The sequence below is a fragment of the Schistocerca nitens genome, chromosome 8 (assembly GCF_023898315.1).
Source record: "Schistocerca nitens isolate TAMUIC-IGC-003100 chromosome 8, iqSchNite1.1, whole genome shotgun sequence".
Classification (NCBI taxonomy): Eukaryota; Metazoa; Arthropoda; class Insecta; order Orthoptera; family Acrididae; genus Schistocerca; species Schistocerca nitens.
The window spans coordinates 611,704,437-611,721,022 of NC_064621.1; the positions used below are offsets into that span (position 1 = coordinate 611,704,437).

Here is a 16,586-nt window from a genome sequence, read left to right on the forward strand (position 1 = left end):
AAGATAGCAAATATCCTTCAACTTTCCCCACAGAAAGAAATCCGGGGACATCAGATTCGGTGAACGTGCGGGCCATGGTATGGTACTTCGACGACCAATCCACCTCTCATGAAATATGCTATTCAATACCGTTCAACCGCACGCGAGCTATGTGCCGGACATCCATCGTGTTGGAAGTACATCGTCTTTCTGTCATGCAGTGAAACATCTTGTAGTAACATCGGTAGAACATTACGTAGGAAATCAGCATACATTGATCCATTTAGATTACCATCGATAAGGGGTCTAATTATCCTTCCTCCCATAATGCCGCACCATATGTTAACCCACCAAGGTCGCTGATGTCCCACTTGTCGCAGCCATCGTGGATTTTGCGTTGCCGAATAGTGCACATTATGCCGGTTTACGTTACCGCTGTTGGTGAATGACGCTTCATCGCTAAATAGAACGCGTGCAAAAAATCTGTCATCGTCCCGCAATTTCTTTTGTGGCCAGTGGCAGAACTGTACACGACGTTCAAAGTAGTCGCCTAATACCTGGTGCATAGAAATATGTTACGGGTGCAATCGATGTTGATGTAGCATTCTCAACACCGACGTTTTTGAGATTCCCGATTCTCGTGCAATTTGTCTGCTACTGATGTCCGTATTAGCCGCGACAGCAGCTTAAACACCTACTTGGGGATCACCATTTGTTGCAGGTCGTGGTTGACGTTTCACATGTGGCTGAACACTTCCTGTTTCCTTAAATAACGTAACTATCCGGCGAACGGTCCGGACACTTGGATGATGTCGCCCAGGATACCGACCAGCATACATAGCTCACGCCCGTTGGGCATGTTGATCACAATAGCCATACATCAACACGATATCGACCTTTTCCGCAATTGGTAAACGGTCCATTTTAACACGGGTAATGTATCACGAAGCAAATACCGTCCGCACTGGCTAAATGTTACGTGACTATTACAGCGCCATCTATCACAAAGCGAAAAAAGTGGTCCAACTAAAACATTGATATTTCTTTACGTACTACACGAATATGTAATAAAAAATGGGGGTTCCTGTTTAAAAAAACGCAGTTGATATCCGTTTGACCTATGGCAGCGCCAACTAGCGGGCCAGCCATAGCCCCATCTGGTTTCCTCCTTCAAGCTAGATGAGTTTCGTTCTTTGTAGTTTTTTCGTTTGATGCTTATTTCGTGAAATATTTGGCTCGGTCACTGTCAATGGACCACCCTGTATGTAATATTGTTACGTAGAGGAAGGTGTAAGCAGATGAATGACTAACACTAACTTCACTTAACGAAGGTTTATGCAGCACTTGCACATAGAAGAGCGCTGAGCGAACTGCCTCCGGCCAGAACACATAACACTGTATATGCGGCTGCAGAACATTCCAGTACAATTATTCTTGCCATTTGTGGATACTGCTAGAATGTACTCGAACCGAATATACAAATTAAAATTTTTCAGTTCAGGTGAATTTTTGTTTGTTTTTCATTTTGTTCGATATAGTTCGTTGAGTTTGGTTTGGGCGGACGTGACAAGACATCCCTTCAAGTTGATCGTTGATGCCTTGACTCAGTTTTTTTATTACAAAGAGCACACAGCCCTCTGACCGAACACGCCGAGCTACCGTGCCGGCGTTTTGAACTCACGACCCTCCATGTAACAACCTAGTATGATAACCACTACACTACGGTGACTGCGTTACTCGGCTTCTTCTGCGACAATATGTATGCCACTTGAGGACTTCGGACTAGACATCCTTTTTAGGGCCCTGTAACTTGCTCTGCAGCACCACAGCAATGACCTTCTTCTTCCACGGTCTGATCATAACGGCGTATATATATATATATATATATATATATATATATATATATATATATATATATATATATATATATATATATATATATACTGCGAACGAATACAAACAAGACAAACAACGCTACCGCCGATATTCGCACTACTGTGCAACATTTTCAGTGCTATACAGATACTCAGCTAATTTGGACAAGGAACCAAACGAAATACAATAACTATGTAACGAGCCTCGGGATACCTTCGGTCTCTGATACCAAAATACTCAGAAGGTATCCGTGGACAACCTCGGAAAGTCTGACGGTGGAGTTCCTCTTCATCCTGTGTAAGAATATAATAAAATCTCTACTAAATGCGAAACACAGCAGGCACTAAAGAACTTTTAGAGGCAGCTGGTGGACTCTTCGGAAATAAATGTGTGATTATTCCGCAGTAGGAAATTTCAATCGGCACGGACAGATGTAGATTATAACATTGCGTTTATTTTTTCGACAGCAATATGAAAACTATTTTTATTAGAGGGGCTGATTTACACGAGTTTGTGTAGTGTTAGGTTGGCGGCGACATGTTTCTTTTTGACACATCGTAGCAAATTAAAACTGTGTATCGAACCGGGATTCGAACTTGCCCTCCTTGGGCAACACTCTACATCTACACCTACATGGATACTCGGGGCAAATCACACTTAAGTCCCTGGCAGAGTGTCCATCGAGCCACCTTCACGGTAGTTCTCTATTATTCGAATATCTAACAGCGCCCGGAAAAAACGATCACCTATATCTTTCAGTGCCAGCTCTGATTTCCCTTATTTTATTGCGATGATGGTTCCCCCCTACGTAGGTCGACGTCAACAAAATATTTTCGAATTCGGAGGAGAAAAATTTTGATTGAAATTTCGTGAGAGGATTCCATCGCAAAGAAAAATGCCTTTGTTTTATTGTTGTCCATCCCAAATCCTGTGTCATGTCCGTGACACTCTCTCCCCTATTTCGCCATAATACAAAACGTGCTGCTGTTCTTTGAACTTCCTCGATGTACTCAGTTGGTAAGGATCTGACACAGCACAGCAGTACTGCAAAAGAGGACGGACAAGCGTGCTGTAGGTAGTCTCTTTAGTAAATCTGTTACATTTTCTCTAAGTGCTCCGCCAATAAAACACGAGTTTGGTTTGTCTTCCCACAACATTTTCTATGTGTTCTTTCCAATTAAATTGTTCGTAATTGTAATTCCTAGGTATTTAGTTGCATTTACGGCCAGTAGATTAGATTGATTTATCGTGTAACCGAAGTTTAACGGATTCCTTCTAGCATTCATGTGGATGACTTCACACTTCTCATTGTTTACTCGTGAAAATGTTACTGGTGCGAACGGGTATCCATCGTATCGCCGCTGGGCTCCTCAAGATGGTGGTTTCAATGCTAAAGTTAATATGCGTGGTGAGTCTGTTGCACTAGACGATCGTTGGGTAGTACCATACACACTAGTACTTTCACGTGCATTTGAAGGGCACCTGAATGCCGAATACTGCGATAAAATACATCTCAAATACGTGAATAAGGGAAGCGAGCAGGCGACATTCGGTTTTCAGAGTGCTGTTCGTGACGAGGCGATCAAATACCAGGTCGCTATTTTAGTATCTAGGAAGCAGTATGGTTGATACCGGGTTTCTCTATTCACGAACGACACCATACTCTTATACACTCAGATTTTCATTTAGAAAACGGTCAGCCACTCTATTTCAATTCTGAAAATGTTCAGGGGCGTTTAGAAAATTTTGGCCACACTCTTAGCTTAATTCATTCTCTGTTTGGAAGATAGTTGTGCTCGAACACTTATGACCAACGATGTGCCATCCCACTATACTTATGACAAATGAAAAGCACAACTACACTATGTGATCAAAAGTATCCGGACACCCCCAAAAACATACTTTTTCATATTAGGCGCATTCTGCTGCCACCTACTGCCAGATACTCCACATTAGAAATCTCAGCAGTCATTAGACATCGTGAGAGAGCAGAATGGGGCCCTCCGCGGAACTCACGGACTTCGAACGTGGTCAGGTGATTGGTTGTCGCTTGTGCCATACGTATGTACGCGAGATTTCCACACTCCTAAACATTCCTAGGTCCACTGTTTTCGATGTGATAGTGAAGTGGAAACGTGAAGGGACACGCATAGCACAAAAGCGTACAGGCCGACCTCGTCTGTTGACTGACAGAGACCACCGGCAGTTGAAGAGGGTCGTAATGTGTAATAGGCAGAAATCTATCCAGACCGTCACACAGGAATTCCAAAATGCATCAGGATACACTGTAAGTACTACGGCAGTTAGGCGGAAGGTGAGAAAACTTGGATTTCATGGTCGAGCGGCTGCTCATAAGCCACAAATAACGCCGGTAAACGCCAAACGACGCCTCGCTTGGTGTAAGGAGCGTAGACGTTGGACGATTGAACAGTGAAAAAACGTTGTGTGGAATGACGAATCACGGTACACAATGTGGCGATCCGATGGCAGGGTGTGGGTATGGCGAATGCCCGGCGAACGTCATCTGCCAGCGTGTGAAGTGCCAACAGTAAAATTCGGAGGCGGTGGTGTTATGGTGTGGTCGTGTTTTTCATGGAGGGGGCTTGCATCCCTTGCTGTTTTGCGTGTCACTATCACAGCACAGGTGTACACTGATGTTTTAAGCACCTTCTTGCTTCCCACTGTTGAAGAGCAATTCGAGGATGGCGATTGCATCTTTCAGCACCTATTCATAATGCACGGCCTATGGCGGAGTGGTTACAAGACAATAACATCCCTGTAATGGACTGGCCTGCACAGAGCCCTGACCTGAATCCTATAGAATACCTTTGGGATGTTTTGGAACGCCGACGTCGTGCCAGACCTCACTGACCGACATCGATACCTCTCCTCAGTGCAGCTTTCCGTGAAGAATGGGCTGCCATTCCCCAAGAAACCTTCCAGCAACTGACTGAACGTATGCCTGCGAGAGTGGAAGCTGTCATGAAGGCTAAGTGTGGGCCAACACCATACTGAATTCCAGCATTACCGATGGAGGGCGCCACGAACTCGTAAAGTCATTTTCAGCGAGGTGTCAGGATACTTTTGATCACATAGTGTATTCTTCGCGGATAGGCGTGCTTATGGAGGCAGTGCAGCATAATCTGATGAGAGTATTGTCAGTCGTTGCCTTTGCTCGCTTCAGGATGTTATTATTTCAGTTGGTGGTAGCCCTTAGAGTCATTACGATCTTCCAGAACAATAGGAAACCGCTGACGGTCCCCGAGTTAATCGCGAATATGCTGGGAGACAAATTATAGTTCTACTGCAATGGCTGAGATCATGAACAATGGAACCTCTTCGATGAGAAAATCTCATTATAAGACGAAGTATTATGGAGTGTTGATAAATAGCAGCATGAAACCTATTTCCTTCACTCCCCTATTGGCACAGACAAAGTGTTTTTAATTCTGTTACTTATGGCTGAAATCATAAAACAAGGGAAGACAATACTAGCTGTTGGGTCTGTGCGACTGCTGCTACGTTACTCCATGGAGGGAAAATGCGCACACTACGTTATAGACACGTCTGGATCCAGGCATAAATGAAACCGCAGTAAATGCAGTATCCCGAAGATCTTTCCAGAGTGTAGCCTGATCATTGGGGTCGAATACACCATGGAACACAAAGAGCAGCGGAAGTAGTCAGTCGCACTCTGCAAGACATCCGGCGAAACAATCGCGTTATGAGAAGGTTCAGTGTTTCACTTTGTGGTGATTTCCGCCAGACTCTACCCGTCATAACCGAGGACCTAGAGCAGATGAGGTGGGCGCATCTGCGAAACTCTCCTTGCTCTGGCCTTGGGTGCAAAAATTGAGTCTGACGAGGAACATGAGGGCTGAGTTGGGTGGCAATCTCCGTGCGTAAGAATTCTCGGACGTTTCAATAAAAATCGGCTAGGGTATATTGTCAGAATCGAATGGGTTAGTAACTGCCAGAGAGCCTTCGTCTAATTGTTCCTTCGATGGCGGAACTTATTGGGTTCGTTGATAGAGATGTATCCCAAGAAACACATCAAGACAATTCTCGGCTTTGTCAACTAGCAATACTGACGCCCAAAAATGATCAAGTTGTGGCTACGAACCAGAGTACTTTGGGAAAAATGATAAGAACAAGGTGGCATATCGGTCCATAAATACGTTCTGCGCGAGACTGATGTTACCACTTATCCGGTAGAGTTTCTTAACTTCCTTTCTGCAGCCGGACTGACTGCGCATAAAATCGCTGTGAAAGCGGGTATTACGATTACGCTGCTTCGTAATTTAACCCCTTGGATGCTGTGTATCGGAATTCTTCTTAAAGTGGTATCGCTTTGTAATAATATTATAGAGGCTAGAATTCTCACGGGTTGTGGAGTTGGTCAAATCGTTTTGATACCAAGCACACACCTCATTCTCAACAATTCTCCTTTCAAATTGAAACGCGCCCGCTTTCCCTTTGAGCTTATGCTTCGCCATGACCGTGAACACGTTGCAAGGACAGACGCTTCGCGGCCACTGGCATCGACCTCAGGACGAATTGTTTCTCACAGGACAACTCTTTATACACTACTCGCCATTAAAATTGCTACACCAAGAAGAAATGCAGATGATGAACGGGTATTCATTGGACAAATATATTATACTAGAACTGACATGTGACTACATTTTCACGCAATTTGGGTGCATAGATCCTGAGTAATCAGTACCCAGAACAACCACCTCTGGCCGTAATAACGGCCTTGATACGCCTGGGCATTGAGTCAAACAGAGCTTGGATGGCGTGTACAGGTACAGCTGCCCATGCAGCTTCAACACTATACCACAGTTCGACAAGAGTAGTGACTGGCGTATTGTGACGAGCCAGTTGCTCGGCCACCATTGACCAGACGTTTTCAATTGGTGAGAGATCTGGAGAATGTGCTGGCCAGGACAGCCGTCGAACATTTTCTGTATCGAAAAAGGCCCATACAGGACCTCCAACATGCGGTCGTGCATTATCCTGCTGAAATGTAGGGTTTCGCAGGGATCGAATGAAGGGTAGAGCCACGGGTCGTAACACATCTGAAATGTAACGTCCACTGCTCAAAGTGCCGTCAATGAGAACAAGAGGTGACCGAGACGTGTAACCAATGACATCCCATACCATCACGCCGGGTGATACGCCAGTATGGCGATGACGAATACACGCTTCCAATGTGCATTCATCGCGATGTCGCCAAACACGGATGTGACCATCATAATGCTGTAAACATAACCTGGATTCATCCGGAAAAATGACGTTTTGCCATTCGTGCACCCAGGTTCGTCGTTGATTACACCATCACATAAGCTCCTGTCTGTGATGCAGCGTCAAGAGCAACCGCAGCCATGGTCTCCGAGCTGATAGTCCATGCTGATGCAGACGTCGTCGAACTGTTCGTGCAGATGGTTGTTGTCTTGCAAACGTCCCCATCTGTTGACTCAGGGATCGAAACGTGGCTGCACGATCCGTTACAGCCATGCGGATAAGATGGCTGTCATCTCGACTGCTAGTGATACGAGGCCGTTGGGATCCAGCATGGCATTCCGTATTACCCTCCTGAACCCACCGATTCCATATTCTGCTAACAGTCATTGGATCTGGACCAACGCGAGCAGCAATGTTGCGATACGATAGACCGCAAACACGATAGGCTACAATCCGACCTTTATCAAAGTCGGAAACGTGATGGTACGCATTTCTCCTCCTTACACGAGGCATCACAACAACGTTTCACCAGGCAACGCCGGTCAACTGCTGTCTGTGTATGCGAAATTGGTTGGAAACTTTCCTCATGTCAGCACGTTGTAGGTGTCGCCACCGGCGTCAACCTTGTGTGAATTCTCTGAATAACCGAGCGAGGGCGCAGTGGTTAGACACTGGACTCGCATTCGGGAGGACGACGGTTCAATCCCGCGTCCGGCCATCCTGATTTAGGTTTTCCGTGATTTCCCTAAACCACTCCAGGCAAATGCCGGGATGGTTCCTCCAAAAGGGCACGGCCGACTTCCTTCCTCATCCTTCCCTAATCCGATGAGACCGATGACCACGCTGTCTGGTCTCCTTCCCCAAAACCAACCAACCAACCAACCAATGCTCTGAAAAGCTAATCATTTGCATATCACAGCATCTTCTTCCTGTCGGTTAAATTTCGCGTCTGTAGCACGTCATCTTCGTGGTGTAGTAATTTTAATGGCCAGTAGTGAATGTTTTTAGCGAGTTCGCGAGTCGCTATCTCAGATAATTTGTTTGTAATGGATCCTATGGGCAAAACATCTAATCTTGTACACAAATAAATTGTATAATTTTCGTAATTTCTTTAAATATAACACTAGGGTGTCCCTCTATTCAGGTCTATTGGTATTCCATACTTGAAATATCTGGATCTGTGCCTATTAACACATGAACTCTTTACCGTTGCATCCCAATTTCAGTTTTTTTACATCCGTTTTCCTCAGAGATAATAAGCTTCAAGGTTTTTTTTAAATTTACACGGTGTCGAGATCCAAGCGGGGAGAAGGTAGTTTTGGTAAAAAAAATACTGATTTAATGAGCTGATGAAATTAAAAACCATTTAAAGATTCTAAACGATTTATTAACATTGCTGTGAACACTTTTTTTTATTTAAAACGGGCCTCAAGGTAGTTGTAAAAACCAGGTGGTGCTGTATCGAAGAGGTACTGTGATTCCCGCGGTACAGCTGTGTGTGCAGGTTTGCCTACTCGGTAGACGTCTAATGGGCAACCACTGATTACGAACACTGCGCGTTCAGTTGTCACTTTTTCTAAATTTGTCTGCCGTTGCGACACCGAAGTTCGAAACTTGGCTCGAAGGCGCCTAAGCCTTCCTCCGTGATGATAGGAAAGAGTGGATCCCTGTGACGTTACCCTCGGGTTCGGCGACTCTTCAGATAGGCGGAAAAAGGCCAGGGTTCAGAAATTCACGTGACGTGTAAGGCAGGATAATGACGTCACATTTGCGCTAAATTTTACCAAAATTCTGCCCAGCACCACCCTGAACGTCTCATTCGGTAGAGAGGTCATCATATCTCCTCCTACCCAAATATCATACCTTCTTTTAACGCTTCTGCGACAGAGGTCATAACCTCACCTCCCAACACCGCAATCAAACGGTTTTCTCTTATGAGTGGCGGAAGAAAAAGTTTCAGATACACCACGGTTCGGAATCGACACGAAGACGCCTCAGGTAGTGGCTTGAAGGACGCCAATGAAACGACCCCTCCCTTGGGCCACTGATTCTCACACATTACGTGATGGAAATCGACAGTTCTTAATGCGATGAACAGCACGACAACTTTCGGTACTGCTGGTACTCTTCTCTAAGGACATTATGGGGCTGCAACCCCGTTGAACGTGATCCGTTTGGAGCGTAGTGCAACAGCAACTTTTGCTGTGGGTTACATGCTGGAAATACTAGGGATCGTTCAAAACAACTCGACGAAATTTGAACGTAATCTGAGGCAAGAGAGGGTGTTTAAACTTTTTCAGCCCTCCTGTTTCGCGCATCTTGAGACGTTATCCCAGAGGGGTCCTATTTTGACCGATCCACAAATGTATGTAGCTTACCGTCACCATAACTTTTATCATGGCGCAGATAGCTATGGTTATAATAATAACAATAACAATAAAATCTGTATCGTATATAGTTTGTATCCATGCATGTAAATATATGTTCTATATCTCTTCCAAAACAACTAGATCGATTTAAACCATACTTACCGTCTGGAAATAATTACTGTGGGGATAAGAATCACCTCCCAATAAGATGCTGGTATGTGTGGAAACCGTGTGACATTAGAGATGGAGAGAGCGAGGGGGAGGAGGAGATGGAGTGAGACAGAGAGAGAGAGAGAGAGAGAGAGAGAGAGAGAGAGAGCGAAGGAAGAGGTAGACAGAGAGAAGGAAGAAGTAGACGAACAGATAGCAGGGGAGAAAACGGCGATGGACAGAGACAAAGGGAGGATGAACGGACAGAGAGTGTGAGGTGAAGATAGACAAAGAGAGAGGGGGGGAGGGAGAGATGCGTGCAACATACGTAGCATACGTGCATGTGAGTGGTAGCGGTGCGAAAACAGTGACATATCAGAATGTTTTTATAACGCCTGAAGTAACAGCTGACATGTGGAAAAAAATACTGTGACTGTAATACATCCCGGCGGTACGACATAATAGCATGGTTCAGGAACGCTTGGAGAAATTTCGTCGAAATTTGCTACATGTATGACTTGCGTATTTCTCACTCAGAGAGAATTATATGTTTCGTCAAGATTCAGACGAAACTTCTGGGCAAATTCCTTAGACGTACAAAAACTGGAGTAGCCATGGGGTTGATTGGGTTGTTTGGGGAAGAAGACCAGACAGCGAGGTCATCGGTCTCATTGGATTACGCAAATAAGGGGAAGGAAGTCGGCCGTGCCCTTTCAAAGGAACCATCCCGGCATTTGCCTGGAGTGATTTAGGGAAATCACGGAAAACATAAATCAGGATGGCCGAACGCGGGATTGAACCGTCGTCCTCCCGAATGCGAGTCCAGTGTCTAACCACTGCGCCACCTCGCTCGGTGGTTTAGACGTACAGATGAAATATATTTACATGTGTGTGTGGAATGTTTTAAATATAATTGAAATGTATGTGATATTTGCGTACGCGGACAAAGCTGCGGAGTGTTTAGTGACGAGGCTAAATTCCATTTGAATAGAAAGGTGAACCGTCATAATGTGAGAACAAAGGATACGGAACAACCACGTGAAGTTGTACGACATGATAGTAATAATAATTTGTTTGCATGAGTGAGTACTTCGCATTAACATAACTTCTTCGAATTTGCATTTATGATAAGAAAATGATCAATCAAAGAATTTGTGACAGACATGCGTTACTCAATTGATTTAACAATTATGTTACTAAGAAACTCTCTCCAATTTTGACATCAAAATTTATACGATATGAAATAAAAGTGTGCATCCTCTGTTGTCAACTTTTCACTTAACACTATGATTATGAACACAGGTCTGAAGAATACGACTATGCGGAAGTGTAAATTGAGACACCTCCGCTTGGAAGTCGATATTTATGTAATTTTTTCGCTTATTTGTGCAGGGGTGCTTTCCGTTTGTGTCCGATTACTGAATTTCCTGTGCTTTACTCGTCCTGTGTGATGATTCTCTGTACGTTCTATCTGTGCATGGCCGCCATTACTCGGCTGGAATGTTCTCCTTAGGCGGTCAGAACACTGGAGCAAGATAAGAAAAAGCGAAGAATTCCTCGCCACTTTCGAAACACTTAGATTTTATGTTACTTTTATCCACCGAAATTTAGGTGAGAAACTTTGAAAGTTGCATACAGAATAATACAAAATCATTTATTTAAATATTGTCTTGGGCGCGGGCCCGCGGTGAAAGGGGGGGGGGGAGAGGGGGAGAGAGAGAGAAGGGAGTCACGACCGCGATGACCACTTCCTTGCATTCACGCCTGGTACAGACCAGCTTGGAGAGAGAGCTTGATCAGATCGTCATTCACACATCAACACCGGAGAGACTGCAGCGTTAAAGAGATGGCCTGGCGCGAAAAGGGCAGAGTAACAAAATCTGATCAATGAAATGTTACGTTGTCAGACTAGAGCACGTGAGGTGTACTCCTTTATTCATAAATGTCTTGATCGCGTTTGGTAGATACACAGGGTTTATCAAAAAGAATCACCCGATTGAAAAAAATCATAGCTATTATTTGAGATATGTGCGTAAACAACGTACTACTGGAAAGAGAAAACTCACGAGTTTTACATGGTTCTCGTTAGGTAGCAGCAGTGTGCGCCCGCTTCAGCTCTAGTAAAAATGGTGTCGGGACAACAGAAAGCGTTTTGTGTTCTACGTTTCGCGTAGTGTGGGTCAGTAATAACTGTTCAGCCTGACTTTCGTACTAGGTATGGCGTGGATCCTCGTACAGCACAGAGCATTACACGATGGTGTGAACAATTCAGAGAAACAGGACGTTTGTGTGAAGGCAAATCGCCGGGCCGTCCCTGAGTGTCTGACACAGACGTCGAGCGCACCTGCCATAGATTCACAAGGAGTCCACAGAACTCCGTTCCCCATGCAACATGCCCCCGATGTCCGTCTGGCGTGCGTTGCGTCGACGTTTACACATAAAACCATACGAAATTCAGCTACTGCAATCTCTTCGTGAAGGTGGCAAACAACAACGCGCGGAGTCCTGCAATCTCGCTCTTGGCGAGATCGAGAACGACACTTTTTTCCCACGCTTAGTGTTTAGTGACGAGGCAAAACTCAATTTGAACAGAAAGGTGAACCGTCTTAATGTGAGAACAAGGGGTACGGAACAACCACGTGAAGTTGTACGACATGAGAGTGACTCTCCAAAATGTAATGTGTTTTGTGCAGTTTCAGGGGAAAAGATGTATGGTCCATTTTTCTTTGCCAAGAACACTGTTACAGGAAGCATGTATCTCGGCATGCTTGAGAACTTTCTTTTCCCACAGCTGGAGACTGATTCGGATGACGTCATTTAGCAACGGGTTGGCGCACCGCTGCACTGTCATCTGGAAGTGCTGGAATTTTTAAATCGAAGGATTACTGAACGCTAGATCGGTCGCACTGGGCCAAATGATTCAACCTTACGTTACTCGCCTCCAAGGTCACCGGAAACAACTGTATGTGATTATGTCTTGTGGGGATTTCTAAAAGACTCTGTTTATGTGCCTCCGTTACCAGTGACAATGAATGAACTGAGACATCGCTTGACAGCAGCTGTGGAAGCTCTAACTCAAGACATGCTCGCTGCAGTGACATACGCCGTGTATCTCAAGGGGGGGGGGGAATAATGCAAACCTCTGAAAAGGTATGAAAAGAAACTTTTTGAGTTCCCCATTCAACAAAAAATAAAATTTATTTTATGTGTTTATTAGTTTCAAAAGTACAGGGTGTCCGAAAAGTCTTTCCCTGATTACATAAATTGATAACTCAGGCTAGATGTAAGATACAAATATGAAACTGGTGTCTAATTGTTTACCAACTATCAAAGTTTCGTGCATACAAAGTGCAAATCGTTCAGGCCTTGTTGCCCAATGACAGTACACGTCGATATGACTTTGCGGTCGAAATGCTATCACGTATTGAGGACGATGATGGTTATCTCAGACGAATTGCCTTTTCCGACGAAGCGACCTGTTTTGTCAGTGTAGTAGTGAATCGCTATAATGTACGCATTTGGGGTTCACAACCTCCTGGCGAGGTCATGGAGTGCAGCAGAGGCAGTCCAAAGGTGAAAGTTTGGTGCGCGCTATTGCACGATCGAATTATCGGGCCATTCTTCTTCGCTCAGGCTACCACCACATCTGCAGAGTATCTGGACATGTTGCAACTGTACGCTGTGCCTCAGCTGGTTCAGTATCACCCCGTGTACCAAATCTTGAAACCCAGCGGCAACGGATAACCACAGTCGTTGAATCGATCCCTCCAGTAATGTTGGCTAATGTGTGGACGGAAATTGAATATCGCCTAGATGTGTTACGTGCTACCAAGGGTGCTCATGTGGAAGTTTACTGATGTGTGGAAAAAAATTTTATAGTTTGCAAAAAATTAGACACCAGTTTCATATCTGTATCTTACTTCTAGTCTGAGTTATCAATTTATGTAATCAGGGAAAGACTTTTCGGACACCCTGTACAGACGTGACAAATCCCATGATTATTTTTGATACACCCTGTATTAGTTAATCTGTTTCCACTTTAGTGCGTCGGACTAAAAATCTAGGAAAGACAAAATTGCAATAATACTATTAACTGTACATAAAAAATGAGAAAGTGCAACCTTAAGAGAGAAATAAAACAGAAGTAACACGTCAAGTCACCAGGAAGCACTCACTGTGGGCACTTCTAGATTTTTAGTGTGGAGGATGACTCACTGGAGTTACCTGCGATGTAATTACCAAATCCTTTCGATACACTTGTGAAACCGGCTGGTGTGGCCGAGCGGTTGTAGGCGCTTCAGTCTACGGTCGAGGTTCGAATCCTGCCTCGGGCACGGATGTGTGTGATGTCCTTTGGTTAGTTAGGTTTAAGTAGTTCTAAATTCTAGGGGGGTGAAGACCTCGGATGTTAAGTCCCATAGTGCTCAGAGCCATTTAAACAATTTGAACACTTGTGAATGGAAGACGGATACGTAATTTGGTTTGAGATGGCAGAAGTAGGGACTCACGTGGATGTTGATGGTGATGCTGAAGTCCTTGCCGATGGCGACCTTGTCCAGGTCGACGAGCGAGAACTCGACGTCCTGGTGCGACTGCGTGGGCAGCATGTAGAAGCGGCGCGCCCGGTCCACGGATCGCACGGCGTTCATCAGCGCCAGCCGCTCCGACTTGGTGCCTGTCCAGGGAGAAGGGACGGCTACAAACAAGCAGTCTCTGGCGACGGCGACGAGAACCAGGTCGGCAGGCCGCAGGTGTTCTCGCATCACCAGCGAGCGGCTCACCTTGATTTGATAGCTTCCCATAACGCATTTTCTTTACACTACCGGATGTGCTGCTTTTGGCTAATCATTCTCCGTCTCTCTATATCCACTTTTCCGGACTGACTACCTTACTGAAAAAAAAAAAATGGAACGCCTACACCTGTCATTACGATTTTATTTATTTTGTAGCTACCGGTTTCGGCGCTTCAATGCTCCATCTTCAGGCCGTAGTTGGTGCTGAAGAAATTGACACGATCCCTATATATAACGCGTCAGTGGCCAACAAAACTGGTTACGCAGACTGTTAACTTTTGTGTCAGCACTCCAACCATCAACTGCCAACTGAGGTCAGTTCTCCAGTCAGTTTGCAGTTGATGGTTCAAGTGCTGACACAACCATCAACTGCCAACTGACTGGAGAGGTCAGTTCTCCATTCAGTTGGCAGTTGATGGTTCAACTCCCGGTTTCGGCGCTTCAGTGCTCCATCTTCAGACCGTAGTTGGTGCTTAAGAGATTGACACGATCCCTATAGATACCGCGTCAGTGGCCAACAAAACTGGTTACGCAGACTGTTAACTTTTGTGTCAGCACTCCAACCATCAACTGCCAACTGAGGTCAGTTCTCCAGTCAGTTTGCAGTTAATGGCTCAAGTGCTGACACAACCATCAACTGCCAACTGACTGGAGAGGTCAGTTCTCCATTCAGTTGGCAGTTGATGGTTCAAGTGCTGACACAAAAGTTAACAGTCTGCGTAACCACTTTTCTTGGCCACTGATGCGGTATATACACTCCTGGAAATAGAAAAAAGAACACATTGACACCGGTGTGTCAGACCCACCATACTTGCTCCGGACACTGCGAGAGGGCTGTACAAGCAATGATCACACGCACGGCACAGCGGACACACCAGGAACCGCGGTGTTGGCCGTCGAATGGCGCTAGCTGCGCAGCATTTGTGCACCGCCGCCGTCAGTGTCAGCCAGTTTGCCGTGGCATACGGAGGTCCATCGCAGTCTTTAACACTGGTAGCATGCCGCGACAGCGTGGACGTGAACCGTATGTGCAGTTGACGGACTTTGAGCGAGGGCGTATAGTGGGCATGCGGGAGGCCGGGTGGACGTACCGCCGAATTGCTCAACACGTGGGGCGTGAGGTCTCCACAGTACATCGATGTTGTCGCCAGTGGTCGGCGGAAGGTGCACGTGCCCGTCGACCTGGGACCGGACCGCAGCGACACACGGATGCACGCCAAGACCGTAGGATCCTACGCAGTGCCGTAGGGGACCGCACCGCCACTTCCCAGCAAATTAGGGACACTGTTGCTCCTGGGGTATCGGCGAGGACCATTCGCAACCGTCTCCATGAAGCTGGGCTACGGTCCCGCACACCGTTAGGCCGTCTTCCGCTCACGCCCCAACATTGTGCAGCCCGCCTCCAGTGGTGTCGCGACAGGCGTGAATGGAGGGACGAAAGGAGACGTGTCGTCTTCAGCGATGAGAGTCGCTTCTGCCTTGGTGCCAATGATGGTCGTATGCGTGTTTGGCGCCGTGCAGGTGAGCGCCACAATCAGGACTGCATACGACCGAGGCACACAGGGCCAACACCCGGCATCATGGTGTGGGGAGCGATCTCCTACACTGGCCGTACACCACTGGTGATCGTCGAGGGGACACTGAATAGTGCACGGTACATCCAAACCGTCATCGAACCCATCGTTCTACCATTCCTAGACCGGCAAGGGAACTTGCTGTTCCAACAGGACAATGCACGTCCGCATGTATCCCGTGCCACCCAACGTGCTCTAGAAGGTGTAAGTCAACTACCCTGGCCAGCAAGATCTCCGGATCTGTCCCCCATTGAGCATGTTTGGGACTGGATGAAGCGTCGTCTCACGCGGTCTGCACGTCCAGCACGAACGCTGGTCCAACTGAGGCGCCAGGTGGAAATGGCATGGCAAGCCGTTCCACAGGACTACATCCAGCATCTCTACGATCGTCTCCATGGGAGAATAGCAGCCTGGATTGCTGCGAAAGGTGGATATACACTGTACTAGTGCCGACATTGTGCATGCTCTGTTGCCTGTGTCTATGTGCCTGTGGTTCTGTCAGTGTGATGATGTGATGTATCTGACCCCAGGAATGTGTCAATAAAGTTTCCCCTTCCTGGGACAATGAATTCACGGTGTTCTTATTTCAATTTCCAGGA

The 16,586-nt window shown here is 46.1% G+C and overlaps 1 protein-coding gene across 1 annotated transcript in view; it reads right to left on the reverse strand.

The window, feature by feature from the left end:
* The window catches only part of LOC126198551 (hemocyte protein-glutamine gamma-glutamyltransferase-like), a 394,601-nt gene that overhangs the window by 79,713 nt on the left and 298,302 nt on the right, over nucleotides 1-16,586 (reverse strand). Inside the window, exon 10 of the mRNA XM_049934974.1 lies at nucleotides 14,129-14,295. Coding sequence (XP_049790931.1) covers nucleotides 14,129-14,295 — 167 coding nt within the window. The remainder of the gene's footprint in view (nucleotides 1-14,128; nucleotides 14,296-16,586) is intronic.